Source organism: Oryza brachyantha, chromosome 8, assembly GCF_000231095.2.
Source record: "Oryza brachyantha chromosome 8, ObraRS2, whole genome shotgun sequence".
In the NCBI taxonomy this organism is placed as follows: Eukaryota; Viridiplantae; Streptophyta; class Magnoliopsida; order Poales; family Poaceae; genus Oryza; species Oryza brachyantha.
Window position 1 is genome coordinate 17,824,411 of NC_023170.2, and position 20,694 is coordinate 17,845,104.

The 20,694-nt window shown below is 39.3% G+C and overlaps 3 protein-coding genes across 3 annotated transcripts; 2 read left to right on the top strand and 1 right to left on the bottom strand.

Annotated features, from left to right (window-relative positions):
• Positions 1 to 41: 41 nt before the first annotated feature.
• Positions 42 to 6,710, top strand: LOC102705838 (peroxisome biogenesis protein 1). Its single transcript, XM_006660315.3, has 18 exons — positions 42 to 286; positions 543 to 716; positions 808 to 907; positions 1,415 to 1,867; positions 2,065 to 2,709; positions 2,825 to 2,916; positions 3,031 to 3,104; positions 3,218 to 3,440; positions 3,577 to 3,670; positions 3,747 to 3,901; positions 4,011 to 4,241; positions 4,796 to 4,996; positions 5,146 to 5,271; positions 5,385 to 5,446; positions 5,704 to 5,821; positions 5,993 to 6,280; positions 6,423 to 6,503; positions 6,600 to 6,710. The coding sequence occupies exons 1-17, from the start codon at positions 71 to 73 to the stop codon at positions 6,459 to 6,461; spliced, it is 3,291 nt and encodes a 1,096-aa protein (XP_006660378.3). The 5' UTR covers positions 42 to 70; the 3' UTR covers positions 6,462 to 6,503; positions 6,600 to 6,710.
• Positions 6,711 to 7,391: 681 nt separating this feature from the next.
• On the top strand, positions 7,392 to 8,675 carry LOC102718296 (NADH dehydrogenase [ubiquinone] iron-sulfur protein 5-B). The gene is made up of 2 exons (XM_006659619.2): positions 7,392 to 7,656; positions 8,402 to 8,675. Exons 1-2 carry the CDS (start codon positions 7,507 to 7,509, stop codon positions 8,510 to 8,512), a joined length of 261 nt encoding a protein of 86 aa, XP_006659682.1. The 5' UTR covers positions 7,392 to 7,506; the 3' UTR covers positions 8,513 to 8,675.
• A 1,627-nt stretch (positions 8,676 to 10,302) lies between these two features.
• Positions 10,303 to 19,817, bottom strand: LOC102706122 (phosphatidylinositol-3-phosphatase myotubularin-1-like). Its single transcript, XM_006660316.3, has 19 exons — positions 19,555 to 19,817; positions 19,068 to 19,142; positions 18,170 to 18,244; positions 17,966 to 18,034; positions 17,775 to 17,844; positions 17,300 to 17,349; positions 16,844 to 17,124; positions 16,686 to 16,759; positions 16,345 to 16,408; positions 16,193 to 16,258; positions 15,663 to 15,762; positions 15,441 to 15,572; positions 14,699 to 14,862; positions 13,644 to 13,728; positions 13,018 to 13,251; positions 12,389 to 12,448; positions 12,234 to 12,298; positions 11,052 to 11,331; positions 10,303 to 10,794 (listed from the first exon to the last, which is right to left on the bottom strand). The coding sequence occupies exons 1-19, from the start codon at positions 19,600 to 19,602 to the stop codon at positions 10,303 to 10,305; spliced, it is 2,484 nt and encodes an 827-aa protein (XP_006660379.1). The 5' UTR covers positions 19,603 to 19,817.
• Between the last annotated feature and the right edge of the window lie 877 nt (positions 19,818 to 20,694).

Below are 20,694 nucleotides of genomic sequence, written 5' to 3' on the forward strand. Positions count from 1 at the left end.
TTTAAAAAACCATTGACTTTTTTTTTTTGACCGGAGATAGAAGGGAGGTGGAGAGGACGAGGAGGCGGCCATGAGCGGCGGCGGGATGGAGGTGGAGGTGCGGGTGGTGGGCGGCGCCCGGAGCTGCTTCGCGGCGCTCCCGCTCCACCTGATCCACGCCCTATCCCGCACCTCGGCCTCCGGCGACCTCCCGCCGGTCCTCGCGCTCGACCTCCGCGCCGCCGCCACCGGGGCTCGCTGGTCCCTCGCCTGGTCCGGCGCCGCGTCCCGCTCGCGCGCCATCGAGGTCAGCAGCAATTCCCCACTCCCTTATTATTCCAATCCTTGAATTGATTGCTTTAGCCTCTGCAATGGATGCCTCGGTTTATCCTGGTCAAAATCACCCATGATTTTTTTTGCCGCTTTTGTGGGCAATTTTGGTTCTACCAGTAGAATCCTGGTGATTCTGATTGTATATGCTTCTATGTTAGCTATCTACACAGAGTAGGCTTTGGGTAATTTTCCAGTATGGCATCATGATGATATATGCTGTGGCTTTGCAGGTTGCTCAAGAGCTGGCAGAATGCATCTCGCTGCCTGATGGAACAATTGCACAGTTGAGTGTAGCTCGCTCTCTAGCCAGAGCTGACTCGGTTTGCATAGAGCCTTTCAGTGAGGACGATTGGGAGATACTGGAGAGCCGTGCTGATTTGGCTGAAGAAACCATCTTGACTCAGGTATTCTTACATTGTTTGCTTGATTAGCCTAGTGATATCATCTCTAGTGCATAATACATTTTTACTATCTAAATTCTCTTCTTCGAACTAGGTTGGTGTTGTTTACGAGGGCATGAAATTCCCATTGTGGTTGGACGGCCATAATATTGTGAAGTTTGTTGTGACCTCATCTTCTCCAAAGAAGGCACTAGGTATGCCTCTTTTTCTTATCTGAATAATGCTCATGTTACGTCCAGTGCACCCTTACATTCCATTCAAATGAACTACACCCTGATCATGCACACTTGGGATTGACTGATTTGGCTATCTCACCCAAACTGCTTTAATTGATGTTTACCCTCTTGCAACCAAGATGTTACGCTAGTTCAAAATAATGATAGCAACATAATATGTTCACACACATTATGTCAAGCAGTGCCTCTCTACAGATAAATAAATTCTTACATTTATATTTGTAGCTTTGGCTGTACACTGGTAGTCCATCTCATAACCTAATGAAGCACCTTCTAACAACACCGCAATGATTATTGTTCTAAGGCGTTATGTACCTTGCTTGCTGCACTCTGTTGCAGTAAGTCATGGTGCTTTTAATTTGTCATAAAAACTTCCTCCAATATTTGAGGTCATGTTTATGGTATTTAGTTCCTCTATTTAACCCTTTTTTTTTCTAATATATATCATGCTTTTCTTTCTTTTAGTTCAGCTTGTTCCAGGAACTGAAGTTGGTGTGGCACCCAAAAAACGCAAGGGAAACTCCAGCCAAGATATGCAAAAGCAAAGTGCACTGAAGGAAGAAGCCAAAATAAAGGCTCTCCTGCGTGTTCAAGCAGCAGATAGAAAGTATGTGCATCAATTCAAATACAAGGGTGTCAAACTGGGGGTGATTCTCAGCTATGCTGTGCTGATGCATCCAGATACAGCTGCAAGGTCTTCATTTTGCAATCTTCAGTTGGTCACTATTTCATCTAAATCACCACCAAAGGGACTAACTCAAAAAGGCAAGGAAGTTACTCAAAAGAAGGGTATTTTAGTGCATAAAGGAAGGGTCCGAGAAGTGGTTGTCTATGTTTTATTCTCAGACTCCGTTTCCAAAGGGCATGTTATGCTTCCTCACTCTATTCGTCAGTACATAAGTGCAGATACCCATTCATGTAAGTTTAAAAATAGATCTTTCTCCATATGTCAACTTGTGAATTAGCAACCAGCTATGCTTTTTTTTTTGTAAGGCTTCAAACATCCTGTGCATGAGTTCTGGTTTGGAATAGAAGCATCTATAAATAGTCATTTACCTGTCTAGTGCATCATTCCTTTTGTTACAATTCTCTGAAATGGTCATTGTTCTTTGCAGGGGTTTATGTGAAGAAATTCTCAGCTAATGTCAAGAATGATCAACCTATAATGACAATAAGTCCATTACGTTTTAAGATGCATGAAAAAGTTGCCCTTGATGGTAGTGAATTAGGAAGTCAGGAAGAAAATATTTGGAGGAAAACTAGCATGCCCTCAGAAAATGGTGACGCCTTTCAGGAAGTTCGTTTTGGTAACAAGGATGATCTTCTGAGTGCAAATTTTGATGGCACTGCTGAATCCATATCAGAACATAATATGCTCATTAAACAGTGGCTTGTTGGGCAACTTAAAGAAATGCGTTTACATGCTGGGAATTCTGAGATAAGTCCAGTTGTTTTGCCAACCAAAGTTTTGCTCCATTTTGAAGCAGTAGACCAAAAGAAAAACAGGGGAGTTGAATTTCTATACCTGCTAAAGGTTGGTTTTGAAAATTCTAGCCACAGTAATTTGCTAGGCAATGCCGAGCTTGCTTGGAGTACTCAACCTGATGATCTAGAAAACTTGGAATTGAATTTTGGGAGGTTAGAGCTGGGTGAACCTGAATCTTTTGATTCTGTAGTAGATGATGGCTTCAACAATGGGTTCAAGCTGACTCAATCTTCTTTAGGCTGGATGGAGAATGCAATGTCAGATGTCAAAAAAAGTATTTAATTTCACCACTAAGTCCCTTTCTTAAATTTATTAGTTCTCCTTTTATCTTATAAAGTATCAGATTTCTTAGTTCTTAATCCATGTTTATCATGCTTTTCTTCGTGAAGGGCTGTCTGTTCTCTTATCATCTACTAGTTTGAGGTTATTTGTCCGGCTAAAGCTCCCTTTCCCTGGTCATGTTCTTGTCCATGGACCTCGAGTAAGTAGTACTATCTGGTTTGCTTTGTCTGTGGGTTTTTCAGATTTTAGATCTTACTTAATCCTAAGGAATGTTTAATTCTTACATCTTTGTTAACTCTATTATCTGTTTCAGGGTTCTGGGAAAACTGCTTTGGTTAGGGCTGCTGCAAAATATTTTGAAGAACATAAAGAGATATTGGCACATGTGTAAACATCTCAATCTTTTTATTTTGAATTATGTTCTTGACTTCTTGTTTATAAGAAAAGTCGGTGGCACCTTAAATTATATCATTAAAGTGTTGTTTTGTCCTTATGAGCAGAATATATATAGATTGTTCCAAACTTGCACTGGGCAAGGCTAAGGAGACAAAGAAAACGATTGAAGATAGCATTTGTGAAGCTCTGCTTCACGCACCTTCAGCTATCATATTTGATGATCTAGACAATGTAGTTTCAGTGTCTTCAGATCCTCAAGCACCTCAGTCATCCAGTTCATCTGATTCTATAGTAAGATATTTGGCTGATATCATGGACGAGTACAAGGTTAGAAGATGTTATCATTTTTTTTCCTGTGCGTATTGCAAAGATTGTACAAACTTAAATATCATAAGCAACTCTTTGTGACCAGAGTAGCTGTGTGTTCTTTTGTTTAGCATGATGATCTTGTACTTTGTGCTAGGATAAGATTCGGAACACGTGTGGATATGGGCCTATTGCATTAATGGCTTCAGTTCAAGCACTTCAGAGTCTTCCTCAAGATTTAACTTCTTCTGGTTCTTTCTTATGCCTTCATGTCAAGAGTTATATTGCCAACCTCTGTCATGCTGATAAAATCTGTTCACTTCATAGGGCGATTTGATTTCCATATTGAGCTTCCTGTTCTTGCTATTCCTGAGCGTGAGGCACTATTGAAACACCATGTTGAGGAGCATGAGTTACAGTGTTCCAGGGAAGTTCTTTCAGAGATAGCATCAAAATGTGATGGCTATGATGCATATGACTTGGTAATGCTAATCTTATATTCAGATAGCAGCCTTTTTTCTTGAATCATGTGATAAATTTGACAAAGTGATGATCCCTGTTCATCTTATATATACACCATTTTTGTTGCAGGATATTTTGGTTGATAGGGCTGTGCATGCTGCTGCTTCTCGCTTTGTTCTGCCTTCTAATGCCTATTTGAACTGTGCTGAGCCAACATTAGTGAAGGAAGATTTCTTGAAAGCAATGCATGACTTCCTTCCAGTTGCCATGCGTGATCTTAGCAAATATGCCCCTGATGACAATGAAGGTGGTTGGGAAGATGTTGGTGGCCTTAATGAAGCAGTAACCATTATTAAAGAGGTTCATAATCCTTGTTACTTGTTCGGATTATTTAGTTTTGTTATTAACAAGCCTTATGCATATAAGCATATTCCAGCAGAGTTCAGAGGTTGTTCACAGCACCAAATCTTCCTATATGTAGAAGTTTCATTAGCTGGCAACAAAACATGATTATAATTTTGTTTTCCTGTTCCTATCCAAGTTTAAGTTCTATCGGGAGTGCTTAAAAGCCATGAATGGTGGTTGGTAGAAGGATATTTACATGTGGACCAACTTCTCAAACTAAAATCTTGTGCAAAAGATATTATGTACAAATATGCATGTTTCATCCATATTCCCTCCATGTAGGAATTTTAATAGGTGCATTTTCATGTGGCTTACAGTTTGTCCAGAGGGATAAAGTGATATGATTTCCAATCAAATAGTGTAAGGTCATTCCAATGTTTGATGAACCAGGAGCTTGATTCATCATTGATATACTCATGGACAACTAACAATTTTCTACAAACCTTCATTTTGTTACCTGTGTAATATATTCCTACTTTCATACTCATATTTGTTTTTTCTTTTTATAGACCCTTGAATTGCCATCAAAATATCCAAATATCTTTACTAAGGCACCTGTAAGGCTGCGATCAAACATCCTCCTCTATGGACCACCTGGATGTGGCAAAACACACACTGTGAGAGCTGCAGCTGCTGCTTGTTCTCTGAGATTCATATCAGTCAATGGTCCAGAGCTACTGAATAAGTACATTGGTTCTTCTGAACAATCTGTAAGGACTCTTTTTTTGAGACATGATATGACATTCTTTGTCTTATGAAGTTATGCCTTTCCCCCCCTAGTTTCGTGGAGACATTTGAAGGGCTAGTACTTATGACATGTCCTGCATCGTCTATTACTCAGACCTCTTACTGATTCCAGGTTCGTGACTTCTTTGCAAAGGCAGCTGCTGCAGCACCTTGCCTACTGTTCTTTGATGAGTTTGAGTCCATTGCACCCCAGCGTGGAACACATAGTGCAGGAGTTTCTGATCGTGTTGTTAATCAAGTAAGTAACTGATTTAACTTTACTGGACAAAAGTTTTATGTTGATCTTTAGTTCCTAAAATGCATTCATTTTCTATTGTCATGATCAGGATCATATTTATTGTTTGTATGCAGTTCTTGACAGAACTAGACGGTGTAGAAAGCTTGACTGGAGTATTTGTGTTTGCTGCTACAAGGTTAGCTGTAAAGCATGAGTGGATGTACTTGGTGCAGACTGCAGATGTATCTTTTGTTTTCTTATTAATTTTATGGAGGCATGTAAATCAATTTTAAATGGACTATAATGAACAGCCACAAAAAGGTCAAGAAATAGTCATCATCGAATGGAATGCTGTGAAGACTGAAATTATACTAATGAAAATATGGTTGGAACTAAAAAGGCTTGCTTAATTGCCTTAGTTTTTTAATTGTGTCATCTTTTTCTTATGTGCAGTAAACCACAATTAGTTGATGCTGCACTCTTGCGGCCTGGAAGATTTGACCGTTTGATCTTATGTGATTTTCCTGGATGGCATGAGCGCTTGGAAATTCTGAAGGTGTACTCCAGAAAGGTGAGACCTCATTTATAAACCGTTGTGGATGATTCTGCCAATTTGTCATTTTTTTTCATTTTTTTTAATCATAGATTTTGCCATCTGTGAACTCCTTAAATTATTGCTCTCTTATGATTCACATTGGTTTTAATGATGTCTTTTTATGTTAACGTGTTCTGTTGGCCACAGGTTTCACTGGCAAGTGATGCAAGTCTGGAAGAAGTTGCTTCTTTGACTGAAGGATTTACAGGTGCAGATCTCGCTGCTATTCTAGCAGATGCTGGGGTGGCAGCAGTGAATGAAATTCTGGAGGAGATAAATAATGGTACTATCTCAGATAGAGAGCCATGTATCAGCAGAGAACTTCTGATGTCTGTTGCTATGAAGGCTAGGCCTTCTACATCAGCAGACAAAAGGAGGCAGTATGACATGGAGTACGGTGAATTTGTATCATCCAGAAAGTCGGTTTCAACGAAGGTGCAGTTCATACTCAATTCTTTCGTGTATAAATAATGTGTTTCTTAACTGAAAATTTCTGATGTTGACGCTCACCGCTGTTAGTGTTTGATGTTTCTTGGCATAAGATTTCTTGGACAAGTACTGATAAAATTTCATGCAGGCAAGAGAATCTAAAGGGAAAAAGGTCACACTTGCTTGAGTCTCTCCCTTGAGCATACTGACATCTCTCTGCATTGGATAAGTAAGTTCACATTTTCGTCCGTTCTTAAGAATGCATGAAAGATGAATTTGTTGAGCATTTGATTGGACCTTTTTGTTTCCCCCTCTTTGAATGCAGGTGCAGCAAAAATGGCAAGCACTTTTTTTTCGGCTTGCCCAGGAAACTGTGTTCTTTATTAACCTCAGTTTTGACTTGAAAAGTCCACATTTCTTGGAGAAGAAAAAAAAACACAATCCATGCATGGGACCGAACTCATTTGTAACTAAGGACAGAGAGGAGTTGTGAGAACGTATGACATTGTGCCAAATTTTGATACAAAAATGGGTTTTCTGTTGTATATAAAACAGAAATGATGAAAGCAATTATAATTGTATCAGCTTCTTGTCATTTGATATCCTCAAACCGATTGTCTGACATTGCAATGTTTATTCTGAGGAGAAAGAATCAAACTGAAGGAAATTAATGATCTGAATTTTAAAATGAAGCAAGTTCCAGAATGGTCAGAGAAGTAAGATGATCGGTAAAAACTCTTTGTTCTTAATGCAATGACACCACTTCGATCACCACCCCACCGCACGACATATTTTTAAATAAAAAATAATTTATAAATAATTTATATATATATATATATGTATTTTTAGCGAACTAAAAGCTGTATATGAAAAATAAATTACAATAAAAAAACCTCAAAATTAATCTCGAATTTAACATTAAAAATTTAACTTTCGGTATAAAAAAATAAGCACAGAAAAGATGGGTTAGCACGTGCGGCTGAGATGGAGAGAGCGCTGGGCCGTTTGTTTTGACCGCTGGATGTACGACGGATGGTCGAGATCTAACAGGTAGTACATTTTGCAAAAAAGACCCTCGATTTATCTCATATATCAGCGTCAACCAGCGAGAACGCCTAGGTGGGGCCACGTCGTCAGCGAGACAGAGGAGTATTGGTTGGGGGGCTTTGGGGATCGAGGCCGAGATCGACGAGAGGAGGAAGAAGAGGAGATCGGCGGCGAGGGGCGGAGCGATGGCGTCCGGGTGGGGCATCAACGGGAACAAGGGGCGGTGCTACGACTTCTGGCTGGACTTCAGCGAGTGCATGAGCCGGTGCCGCCAGCCCTCCGACTGCGTCCTCCTCCGGGAGGACTACCTCGAGTGCCTCCACCACTCCAAGGAGGTCGCCTCTCGTCTCAATCCCCCATTCCCCCACGCTTCTCGGTCTCCTTCCCGATTCCAAATTTCATGGAAGCCTCCCTCGCCGACCACCTAGATCTGCCTCTTTTTTATATTGTTAGTTTTCTCAAGGGATTTGGATGGTTGGATGGATAGATTGATTGTTCTATAGATTGTGCAATACATTAGCTTAGCGTAGTGACAAGGCTTCAAATCCATTTAGGATCGTTAGGACTCAAAAATGTTGGGATAGGAAAATATTTCATTATTCTTAATAGCAGAATTTTCTCCTAATCTCTTAGGAGTTAGAACAGCATGATATTTTTTCCAAGTGGTCTCTGAATATTTTCAGAGCGTCTGCTGATTGGATAAATACTAGTGCGGGAAATTCCTTCTTCCAGAATGTAACTAGAAGTACTCATCAACATAAAGGCGGCACACAAGTTGTAATCCTGTTCAAGTTTTTATTACTCCTTGGTAATTGGCATGCATGATGAGACCATATTCGGAATTATTCTGTGTTTTAGAGTGATATATGCCATGTTTTCTTGCAACGAAACAGAAAGGTCATGAAATCACAGTAATGCTTCTAGTTGTAGGAACTATGAATCAGGATGCAGCATTAGTCTGAACTCTATTGTTCTATATTTGCATTTCATTCCGTTAGGAGTTGTGTTAGTAATTTTAACAAGCAAGATAATCCGATGTGAAAATGTGGACTAAAGCCTCTATGATTTTCTCCAATGCAGTTCCAGCGCAGGAACAGAATCTACAAGGAGGAGCAACGTAAGATAAGAGCTGCTGCTCGTAAGGCCAAGGAGGAGGCTGAGGGAGCTCCTGCTGTTTCAGCTCACCATTAGCCATCCTGATAATTTCTCTGTGTGGCCGTGTGCTTTTGTTTTTGCTGTGAAAACTCTCTACTCTGATGCCAAGAGCAAAGCAATAATTCTCCACCTTCATGTTGGACTACACAGACTTTTTTCCTGCCCACACCATGACTTGTTCTGTATCGACTATCGAGCATTGCATAAACTGTCATGCTGATGAAGTTTGTGCCTGTTTTGGATATTTTGCGACGATGATGGTTGGTTCAATCATCAAATTTTGCACGTATATTGCTATCGCTCTTGATATTCTTATATGGTTGACAGGGCCACATTATGGTTTGGTGGTTTTATCGATTCCACTTGGAATGTTCTTTTCATTGTTGGCTTGTTGCTTTGCATGCTCATCCCATTATTGTTGATAGCCATTTTTGCTGCCCTCCATTGTCTTATAGTTAGATGCATGGTATTCTGAACTTGAACTCATGATCAGATAACAACGGGAATGATCTTGTTTTTCAGAATGTTTTGCTGCTAGTGCAAACAGCATGTGTTGCAATAAAAAAATCTATATTAAGAACTCGAAACTTTTCTGTACAATCATCCTGGATTGATTCTGCAGTTTTTTTCGTTTGATTCTGTACGGAGTATTTGAAACACGGGAAAGAAGTACCACTCGGGTAATATTTGCAGAGGAGTTGCAAACGGATCTGCCGGTTCACCAATCATTGATGGCTCGAGAACCGCTAAACCTATATTACATGCATATATTACTACAGTTAGCGACATTACATGCATATATTACTACAGTAGTGGATAAGAAGCCGGTTCACCAATCATTGACGGTTTGAGAACCGCTAAACCTACATTACATGCATATATTACTACAGTAGTGGATAAGAAGAAACAAATCGATTTTCTAGGTCGCCCTCCAGCACTCAGTGTTAAGCGGGTGTCGGTATTTAATAAGGACAATAAGCCTATTGAGCGGGTGTCGGTATTTAATAAGGACAATAAGCGACCACTATTATCATCAATAGCTCAATGGGTAACTATAGAGCAACAATATCGTTATAGTTGGTATGTAAAATTGGTATGTAAAAGAAATCAAACTATTAGATCTTGCTGTTTTGGCCCAGCCTGAGTAGCCATAACTTCTACTGTAATCTAGTTTGGAGAGGTCTTGCTCTGGTTGTCGTTTGATGTTGATGGCTTATGCATAAGAAACAGAGATGAACAAACGATTCTTAAGGTCTTGAAATTATCTAGCAAGTGTTAGTTCAGTGGAAATTAGTTAATTTCGGCCATAACATTTCTACAAAGAAAATACATCATTAAAATACCCAAGAAATAAAAGAGGAAACGCCCAAATTCTTTTACATCACATTTTATTTCAGCCAAGCAGGATATATATCTGTTCTTTATTTCCAAAGTAACTAAACGAATTTTAATGAAAAAAAAGGAGAAAGAAATGTCCTTTATCTGTTTTACATCCTGCATTATGTTGCTGGTATGAATCAGTCGCCATACTATATACAGCTCAAAGGACTGATTTTCAGTCCCAAGTGGCCCCTAACCAGTTGCTAACCCTAAAGAAGAACGCCTAATGCCCAGCAGCGACACTATCACAGAGGCATTTCAAGTGGAAAAAAAAAGAAAAGAAAACTGAGCTTGGTGTACTTCACGTCAAAATGATTAAAGCATGCATCATTTGATTTGCTTTCCGCGCATTAATACAGACTTGGGAGGTGCCAACTTCTGAAAAAAAAATCCATTGGCAGCTGCCAAGTGCTTCTGGATTGACACGGAGAGAGTTCATGGTCTTCCTATTCTGAACCAAAATAGCTGTCTTGAACCGATAGCCGGTCAAAAGCATCAAAATTTGCCTTTAGACCAACAAACTGGCTTCCAAGCTGCGCACACGCTGCATCTGGCCACCTGCATCCTTCCCTGGTGCGGAAGGGGCAGAGCGACTCGCAGATATGGTTGCTTGGTGTCTCTGAAACCAAGCTGTCCTCAATGGCGGTGATGGATACAGAGAAGTCAGGACTCTTGTCTTGCTGGGGCTCTGTATCTGTCTCTCTCCGAAATGAATATGTCAGCCCTTCAGCTCTTTCGAGCTGGCTTTCATTCATGGCGAAATTAACCGTGCATCCCAACGATCGCACTGCCTTTCTGATGGCAACACTCTCCCTTTGAGAACGTTGAGCAATTGCTAAGGCTGAACTACTTGCGCGCTTCTCCCTATGCAATTCCAGTTGCATAGATTCCATCTTCGTTTTAATATCTTTTGCCCTTGATTCGGCTGCGTCCTTCGCCTGGCCATTACATGAGATAAAACAAGAATAAGCATTACGAGGGATGTCTTACAAATTAAGCCATTTTCAAACAAAACATCCCAATGTCTGCTCCTATAGTCCTACGATGGTTATCCTATCTCGAACAATAAATTTATGTTTCTAATCTTTCCCCATGCAACTTCCCACCATAGATCAAATCAAACTAAACAATTACTCTGATATACTACCTCAACAAAATGATCAAAAAGTAACCATAAAAATGTATACTTAATTACCTTCATTGCTACTGTGTACTTTTTATTCATGGCATGCCATTGAGATTCAAGATCACCACCTTGGGATTCAATGGGACATGTCCATCTCAAATAGAACTGGGGCCAAAGGGTTGGAGCAAGTGCTGCAGCAGGTGGCACTAGGGGGCCATTATGCTTCATTGGGTCATAGAATGGATTACAATGCTCATGGAAGCTGCCACCAGAAGCTCGGAGATCAGCCAAGTATGCCCACATGCAATGGCAAGAACTTGCGGCACCAGATTGATCCCTTTCTCGCTCACTTGTATTTTAAATTGAAGTCAGATATGCACGATATTTTTCAAACAATATAAGTTAAGAATTATAGAAGAAAGGAGTCAAATATTGCTTATTACAAAGAGATAGGTGCATATAGGAATAGCGAACTATCATTTGTTTGGACAGGCTCATTTTGGGAAGACACGGCCAAAAGAGTTTCAGACCACATCTTGTGGACTGGACAGCACAAGAATACTAAGATAGGTTGTACTACCTCCGTTTCATATTATAAGATTTTCTAGGTTTGCCTAAATTTATTCATTAATGAATGTATATAATTTATATATATATATATGTATAGATTTATTAGCATCCATATAGATCTAGGTAAGGCTAAAAAGTCTTATATTGTGAAGCGGAGGGAGTAACAACTAATATGATTACTGGCAAACTATTAACTATATTGTCCACAGGTAGCCCACTAATACTTTAAAATAATTTGAGAACCAGAAATACATTCGAAGATTCAGTACAAACTAACAATGGACAAATCATGACAGATGATAAACGGGGAACATTTGACTGCAACTTTTTTCCCTAAATGACTAGATATACAGAATAAAACATTCCATTTGTGACATCATGGAAAACTGTAGAAGCTTACAATGGTAATCTGATAATCGAAAGTCATGCACCCTCTGGTTTAGTTTGACCCTAACAGACACCCCTCAACCAATGTTTCCATTTACCTAGGTGTGTCACTTTAGTCAGAGAAGAACTTCCATTCGAATTTTTTGGACATATGAAAACATGACAACACACTTGAGGAACATAGGCATGTCTGTGTGTCTCTGATTTCTTCCACTACCCATTCACGTATTCACTCAATTACAAAATATACATACGATATGAAAGCAGTTAGGATGAGATATCTCGATTAAATACCTATTGCACAAGAAGTTCCCAAAGCGGCATGACAACACACAATCCATAAAGTCAACAAGGAATTTCTGCAGTGAAAAGCAGTTGAGGTTATAAAAATTCATGATGAGGTCTAGTTTTGGCAGGTTCATGCAGTTGCAGAAGAGGAGGTGACTTACACATGAGAACTCAAATGCAGAAGGATACAGACGTAACAACTGAGAAATACAATCTAGCCACTGAAAAATAAGAGAGAATTAGTATGAGGTGGGCTAATACAGTTTTGAGTAATACAACAAACAATTGATATCTTAAACCCAAGGTGAGAACTGCCAAATACGTAACTGTTCAGTTTGTTCATAAGGAAGAATATTGACTAAGCCAGAATGCAGTGTGCTCGAATTTAGTAGTCATTATTATAGCACTGCCTATCATTAACTGATATAATTTCACTATAAAAATGGAAACCATCTGTCATGCATGATTCCTGCGGGTGTGCAAATTAATTCGAAATGCTGAGCAGTCTTCACTTATTATAGTTTTGTACAACACACTCCAGAAGAATATGGCTTATGCTTACCTTCACAAAAGAGTATAACAACTGCCATACAGGCAATAAGGAGACAAATTACAGAATCAGGAAAAGTGATTGGGTATGAGAAAATAAAATGAAAAGTCATTATTCATTTAACCTACAGTTGGTGATTGCTGATGTTGTTTATGATGGAGGGGGTACAAGATAACTACTGCTAGTTATTAATACAAGTTGACCAAGAACGAATTAAGAAAAATAGCACTTGTAGAGTACCTGTAACAGAATGGGTGAACAGTTGTTTGATGTTTGGGATTGACCAGAGGTAGTATTAGACGTGGATACTGATGATCCTAAAGCACCTCTGCTTGGGGAACTGCTCAAATTCCCAAGAGACGGTTGTCTTAGTAACTCAAACTGTGATCCCCCATTATTATCAGTTATTGTTGGAACACCCATCCGTTCTGCAAATGGATGGCCAAATGCTAGCCAATCCTTTTCCACAAGGGCCTAAAGAAGAGCGGGTGTAGAGGGTTATATATCCAAAATTAAATTAGTAATAACAAGATGAAAATTCCAATTGTGTTATTGAAGATTTAAAGTAAAAAGATTGAAATAAGCCAGCATTTAGAAAGTATATGGTACTAACTAGAAGATTGTACATATAGCTTTGGTGCAGAGTGCATAATATGAAATGTAAAAACATGGACGTATAAAGACAAAAAAAAAAGCAGCTGTGACCTCAAAATTTTGGAAGGCCACCTACTGTGTGATAAATATAGAAGCATCATTTCACTTCCGTTTTAACATAACAAAAGGACTCCAAAAATCAAATATAATGCTAAAATCAAACTGAAATATTTTGCCACCAGAAGTGCATTGCATATAAGTTATCTCTGTACCTGGAATCCATTGAAAGTTCTATAATATGGATCAAGCAACAAACAAGCAAGTGCAACCAACTGGGTTGTGCGGTCCCAACCATCACTGCAAAAACAAAATAGTGAGATGATTTGATATGCTTCAGCAATGTTTAGGGGCACACAGCAAAGAAAACTATAGAGATCATACAGAATACGATGACATCAAAGGATTAACAAGATGTGAATCAGGCTTTAAGAACATGTACAATAGCAGGCTATAAGCATGTTTTAAAAAGATAAGAGGAGAGAGAGAAGAGAGGTGGGCTACTAATTTGTAGTCAGCTACACATAGGTTCCAAGACAAAATGTGTGTATGACATGTGGGACTATATATTGATGTTTTGTAGGTAACTATTGATTGACTATAAATAAATTGGAGCTAGTAGTTGGCTATACTATTGAACTTGCTCTAAGATCACCTCAGTTCTTATTAGGGATCAGGATTTGGGAAAGCGTATAGTTTTTTTTATATGTACTTCGAAGTTTGAGTTAATTCGAATTGCAAGCTCCCAGATGTAGCCAGACACAAAGTCTTCAATTCAATTATGCTTAAACTTATCATCCACAGTTTTTCCCCAGATTTCCAGAAGTTTACCAGTCTAAGCTTAGGACTTCACTCTTCCAAACCAAGTTTATTAAAACTTCACATAAAATTGTGGATTAACAGCCATCGATTATGTTATATCCAAATATCAGCAGAAAGCTGATGAGAATGACGAGAAAGTTCTTAAAAGTTCAATCATGTAAGTTATGTTCAACAGTTAATAATGAAGAATTTGCCTACAGGGAAATAACATAAGTTACTCTATTACATAAAATTACTTCATGAATATTAACCTAGGTTTCTCTAGTGTTGTTCTGAGTTGATATGAAGAAAATATGTTATGTAGAGAATGACAAACTGCACCATAGACTCAACTAAATGTCAAGTGCTCAGGTAAGCACGTAGGTGCAAAAACCACTCTACATTTTTCTTTTGCTAATAAGTGAATCAATTTAAAGCGCATCTCCAGGTGTTGGAGAAGAAAAAAGACCTGCAATGGACGAGAACTGAAGCTGATTCTTGGGCAATTTGTGCTGCAATCCATGAAGCACCAACCAGGATACTCTGGATATGGTTTAGCCACTCCCCTAATGTTGAAGAAAATTGTGTCATGCTATTCAGATTCCCTCCACCCCAGGTTGATCCACGATTTCTCTGCAAGAAAAAAGATAGTCAATCCCCTTTTCTTCATTTTGTTATTAACAAACTTACAGGCATTTCAGTATAGTAAAAGTCAAACACTTGGAATATACTAGCTCCACTTAACTTCTTTGTATTTTAAACCAAAATGCAGATATTATTATCCATTTAACATGGGTATGCACAAGAGATATAAATCCTCAACATTTAAACGAACAAATGAGACTATCAATCAAGTAGAAAGCATACTAATAGCTATGAATCATAAGGCAGTTGACAGTTATCCAGAACAATTTTACACGCCTTCAGTTAATAAAAAAAAGAATGTGTATTACATTTCAAATTCAGAAATAAAGAATCCCAAGTTATAACTTAAGCAGATGCTTCGCAGCAAATATTTAACAAAACAATGTAAGTTGCAGCTGGGAAGGCAGATAACAGGTTCAGATACGTAGGAAAAAGCTGGCACCAGGCCCAAGTATGGAGAAAGAAACCTACAACTGGCCTGGCTCAAGCATAATCTGCCCTGGATCAACAAAATGTGTACTGCAGATTGTAGTTCAAGTGTTCAACAATACAAACCATAGGCTTACCCGGTCTCCAACAAGAGGCACAGCTGATGAAATTCCATTTGATGATATTGACCCATGGGCATCAACATAGTCCCTAAGGCGATAAAGACTATCTCTCATTGCGTGGATGTTTTGTATTCCTAAAAAGAGAACCTGGTCCAGGATCCAGTTAAAAAAACAGACAAAAAAATAATTGTAAAGCAGTTGTATGGTATAAAAATAATAATATATACATAATATTACCTCAGATCTTGGGTAGTTTGAAGATGACTCTGAACCACCTCCCTTTGCACCATTGGCTAAAGCATTTGCCCTTGGCCGGGCATCAACTATATATAATTTCCTGTGTGCATTAAAATTAGAAGAAATATAACTTGAAACCATTTGTATTTAAGATATAGAAAGAAAGGCATCAAAAGAAAAAGGATCAAACTATGCTAGCATCTTCTCAGATTACTGTGCCACATTCCCAGTGTTAAATGCAAGTGCAGGAAGAATTAGTATGCCATGCAAGTAAATCTTAAGACTGGTAATTCTACAGATATGCGTTTCTTAAGTTGATCTTACTTAGTGGCAATGAAGAAAAAACACAGAATGGGTAAGGAAGAAAGAAGACAGTCAACAATATTAGCTACACAGCAGCTCACACAGCTTACCGAAAACATAACCTCTAACTCAAAATATTTAGTGTGTAGCCACATTATGGAAGGCAATACTTCAGTTATGTCAAAAGAGACAAACAAACATAGAGAAATGCTGTATAGTTCCATTACCTTAGAGAACCAGTGGCGTCAATAATTTGGGTGCAAAGAGAAGAAACAAGCTTCTCATCAGTATTGCTGCAAAGAATGACCATATGTTTAGACCAATGGCATTCAGAAGTCAGTGTATGTGTCAAAATCAATTTAGAGGGATATAGTCTCACTTCCGAAAATTCATCATCAATCCTACCAATGGCTGAGATGATCTTGCCAGAACAGCTCCAGACCCTGTAAAACAAACACACTCGAGTTTTATGCATACGTATAAAGGAAACTGAAACGAACAAGACACTTCATATTAATGATGTTACAGTGTTACCCCCAAAATCTGAAGGTAGCTGAACAGTTATGAACTATAATTATAAAAAGTGACACTGAGATCATAATTCATAAGATCATTCACCAGCAGTCATAGCCTTTTCAATATATGGGAAACATAAGACTGCAGAGCATAATGATGAAATTTATTGGCAAGTAATTAAAAGGGAAACTCAAGCATGCATACCAGGGTCACACCATGAAATAACAGGCAAGCGCCTGCCGGATCGGAAAGAAGAAGCTTGAAATAAATCTTCATCACTAACAGATAATGAAAAATGTTGGTGCTGAGCATGTGTAAGAGAATAAAATTACCACAAGATATTGTGAATGGAATAAAAGTACCTTATGCTCCTTGGCACAATCAATGCAGATGGGTACGTCGAACATAATGAGTAGTTAGAATTTACTTTAGTTACCCTCCACCATTCATTACGCAAGTCTTTTTCGAACTCAGATCCACTATGCGGAAACCATTTCCTAAAAAGGCGATGGTATTCCTTCAAGAGACGCATCTTTGGATCCGATTTCTGATAAACGGTGGATGGATCGCAAGAAAATGCATACAGATCCAACAGATGAGTAGGTTTACTGTATTTTCTCAAAGCATCAAGAACTTGATTTTTCTGAAAAGATAAGTAACATAAATGAAACTCCAAAGATTAAAACTGAAGTTACATGACATAACAAAATACGAGACCATTACCACCCAACATGTGGAGAATAGAACCCGAAACACAACCAGGATAATCATGAAGCAAATGTAATACAACAGAATATTAGAATGGAAAGGATTTCAACCTGCTTGGTTTTAGGAACAAAAGCGAACATTATGACCCTCATGTCTTTACCTGGATGAGAAAAGATCAGGTAAAAGGAAAGGTCAAAACAAAATGCATTTCAAATTACTTTAAATGTCAGACAAAATCATGAGCACACCGGCTATAAAATCACAAATAAAAATAGCTTCATGTAAAAGAAGAACAAAAATGGCAACACAATGGTAAAAGAACAAGGAAATTGGCATTATCGTAGAAAAATTACATAATGGTTCAAGATAACTATTTCTATAATCCATATCATCACACCAATGGAAGATGGATTCAATTACAAGACAGCACATGATAGGGGTCTATGGCGTCACTAATATTATCTCAACATAGATCCTTTTCATACCATCTCAAGACAGATTCTTTCCATTTTTCGCCAACATCTACTCAGTCGTGATTACGTTGGACATATGAATTGAAGCTGACTTACAAAGTAAAAAGATTACCAATGACTTGAAGAAGTTCACGGGGCTGCTTTTTATCATGCTGGTGGGGCAGGGGTTGAAGCTTTACGTCCTGCCACAGAATCATTACTTTTAAGGACTTACTAAAAGAATTAAAGAAAATAGAGTAGTGGCCATGAACCCAGAAGACTTGAAAACATGAGTTGCCCAATGAACGTAACTTATAGACTTACATCATTTAACTTCTCGATTGCAGTTAGTGGGATGGTACCCAACTCTATAACGCCTTTTGTCGCTTGGCTCTGTAAAAAGGGAAGCATTTATAAAGAAGAATAAGAGTAATATGAGAAACAAAGGACAGAGGATGCAGCGTCTATGTCCATCATTAGAATGAGCGCTTCTAATAATCATGATAAAATATTAATATGATTGGTTACCACAAAGAGGAGTCGGAAATTTGTCACTGAAAGAATTCCAGCCTCATCTGTGTTTAGTAGAACAACACCATGGCCCTAATAAGGAAATATATGAGGGATCAAATTAGAGATGGAAAAGAGCAAAAGTCAGAAGCGGTGGTTTCTGTCTGTGAATCTGTGCAAAGGCTTTTGGGTTTCAGTCTGAAATACATTGATATTACAAACTTGTGGAGTCATCGCCCCTAGAATTTTAAAAGAACCAGAAGGGTAAATAAAAGGAATTGCACAAGATTAAATACCGTTGAACAAGTAATAATCTGGCAGCCCACAGACTCCACAAAAGATGTAATGAATTTGAAGTGGAAATCATGATCAGTAGATTACACACAGAAAATTGGTGTACCTTAGTAATATGGAAAAACCATTAAGTTAAGCAAAATGTTTCCCTGATAAGATCATAAGATATACATCCATGCTAGGTGCATTATCGTTTCTATTAACTCAAAAGTGGCCTAGCATCTCTTGTGGTTCAATACAGGGAATACAATCGATGTCAGTTGATGCCACTTTGTATATTGGTATATCGCTGTGCTGCTTCATTGTGACAGATTATGCTGCTCCAGCTGTGTTATTCGATTTTTTTTTAAGAGTTTAGACTGGGGTGTTATCCAAAACGTTGAATAGTCTAGAGATTATCAGCAACAGGAAACCACGGATGGGTGCATTGCAATGAGGGTATTCCAGCAAGTTAATCCAATCAGTAACGAATGAATGTGATCGGTTAATCCAAGGGCAATCGACAAAATGTTATTGCAAGGTGAGGAAAACACCACGTCACGCAGTTCAATTCGCAATCCCCATAAGAGGAGATTTCGTCGGGAATGAAACCCTCGCACATGTGGGGAAAAAGGAGGCGGACCTGGGTGTAGACCTCCTCGTACTCGAGGAGGAACTCGTCCATGCCCTGCGACGAACTCCGCGGCTGCCTCGGTTCCTAGAAAGCAGCAAACAAAAATTAAAAGCAAAAAATCAATCGCCGCAGCAGATCATCACCCGCGCCGTGAAATCCGAGATCGCCCAGCAACGCGAACCCTATCAGAAAAAACCGTCCCGGCCCCGCAACGACACGCGCACTTGTCGGGACGGGAGCGGAGGAGGAGGAGGAGGGGATCGAGTCCCTCCCTGCCCCGCGCGGTGGCCCCGCTCGAGACGCGCGCGACGCGAGGATGGCAGCTCCCGGCGTCCCGCGCGCGCAGAGCCAGAGACGGGCGCACACACACAGACACACGCACGCACCCGGCGCAGACGCAGGCAGAGGATGAGGAGGAGCGCGAGTCGAGCAAGGGGAACCCAACCCAACACAAAGGAAAGGAAGGGGGAAGCAACCGCGCAGTGGGTTGGCTGACCTTGATTTGGTTCCAGTCTATGGCGTCCCAGCTGCCGGAGCCGTCCATCTCCGGCGGCGTCGCGTCGTCGCGGCGCGGCGGGAGGGGACAGAGAGAGAAGAGGAGAGCGCTCCGTCCGGCCCGGGTCGCTCGCTCGGGGGTGGCGTCGGGGTTTGGTTGTCGTGAGAGGGAGGCGACGCGAACACAGAACTGCAGCACATGCCGTACCTTTTCCTCTTCTTGTTGTTGTTGTGTGCATGTGGCGTGGCGGATGCTACCGCAAGCTAACGCCCCAAATGATCACTTGCTACAAGTTTTCGCCCTGCTTTCCTCTGCTCTGTCTTTGACCGCTACCATTTCCTTCCAATGACGCACACGCCTATTGCAATAGTTCTTTGTATCCATATTCGTTTTTCTTTATTATTATTATTATTATTATCTCCTAAAATATCGTATTTTTATCTAGATTTATCTATAAATCAATACATATGTTTTATAGGTATATGATGATACATTCAGCATTGTCCATATATAAATCTAACATAGCCAAAACATCTCATAGCCTGAAAACGAATGAGTAATTACATAGAAAACTCGTATAAAATATTTTACACGAAGACACACCATATTTTAAACATCGGTAAATATGCTCGTAATAATATAGTAGGATCAAATAAAAGGAGACCAAGACAAATCTCTATATTCACTAAATTACTCCCTCCGATTTTGAGACATGTCACTAAGTACTATCCATATTTAAAATTTGATCATTATCTTTTTTAAAACCTTTTTAAATAACTAAATAGATGCCATGTATCGAAGTGTATTGCATATTAAACAAAAATATTAAGCTGTTGTTTATCATAATCTAATTTTAACATTATCAGTTATTAAAATTGGATAGTATAGGTCAACGGTGACAAATTTACAGATGAAGTAAAAACACAACCATGTGTACACTTAATATTTGTGGATTCTAAGATTTTCAATCCTCCGTGACTCCGCCACACACGGTCACCGATGTTTTTTCACTAGTAACTACAATTGCATGCTTTTTCCATGATAAATCATGGCCATTAGTCCATTAATTTTGTTGATGTTGATATGTGGTCGGTACATGAATGAGACTACGAAATGTTATCCGATGGTGCTGTTTATTCT

Excerpts from the sequence above, each read along its gene's own strand:
- LOC102705838 (XM_006660315.3), top strand. The coding sequence starts at position 71 with ATGAGCGGCGGCGGGATGGAGGTGGAGGTGCGGGTGGTGGGCGGCGCC. Across the intron at positions 287-542 it reads CCCGCTCGCGCGCCATCGAG|GTTGCTCAAGAGCTGGCAGA; the intron begins GTCAGCAGCAAT and ends GTGGCTTTGCAG. Across the intron at positions 5,447-5,703 it reads TTTGTGTTTGCTGCTACAAG|TAAACCACAATTAGTTGATG; the intron begins GTTAGCTGTAAA and ends TCTTATGTGCAG.
- LOC102718296 (XM_006659619.2), top strand. The coding sequence starts at position 7,507 with ATGGCGTCCGGGTGGGGCATCAACGGGAACAAGGGGCGGTGCTACGAC. Across the intron at positions 7,657-8,401 it reads GCCTCCACCACTCCAAGGAG|TTCCAGCGCAGGAACAGAAT; the intron begins GTCGCCTCTCGT and ends TCTCCAATGCAG.
- LOC102706122 (XM_006660316.3), bottom strand. The coding sequence starts at position 19,602 with ATGGACGGCTCCGGCAGCTGGGACGCCATAGACTGGAACCAAATCAAG. Across the intron at positions 16,760-16,843 it reads ATTGTGCCAAGGAGCATAAG|TGATGAAGATTTATTTCAAG; the intron begins GTACTTTTATTC and ends ATTATCTGTTAG. Across the intron at positions 15,573-15,662 it reads CAAACTACCCAAGATCTGAG|GTTCTCTTTTTAGGAATACA; the intron begins GTAATATTATGT and ends ATCCTGGACCAG.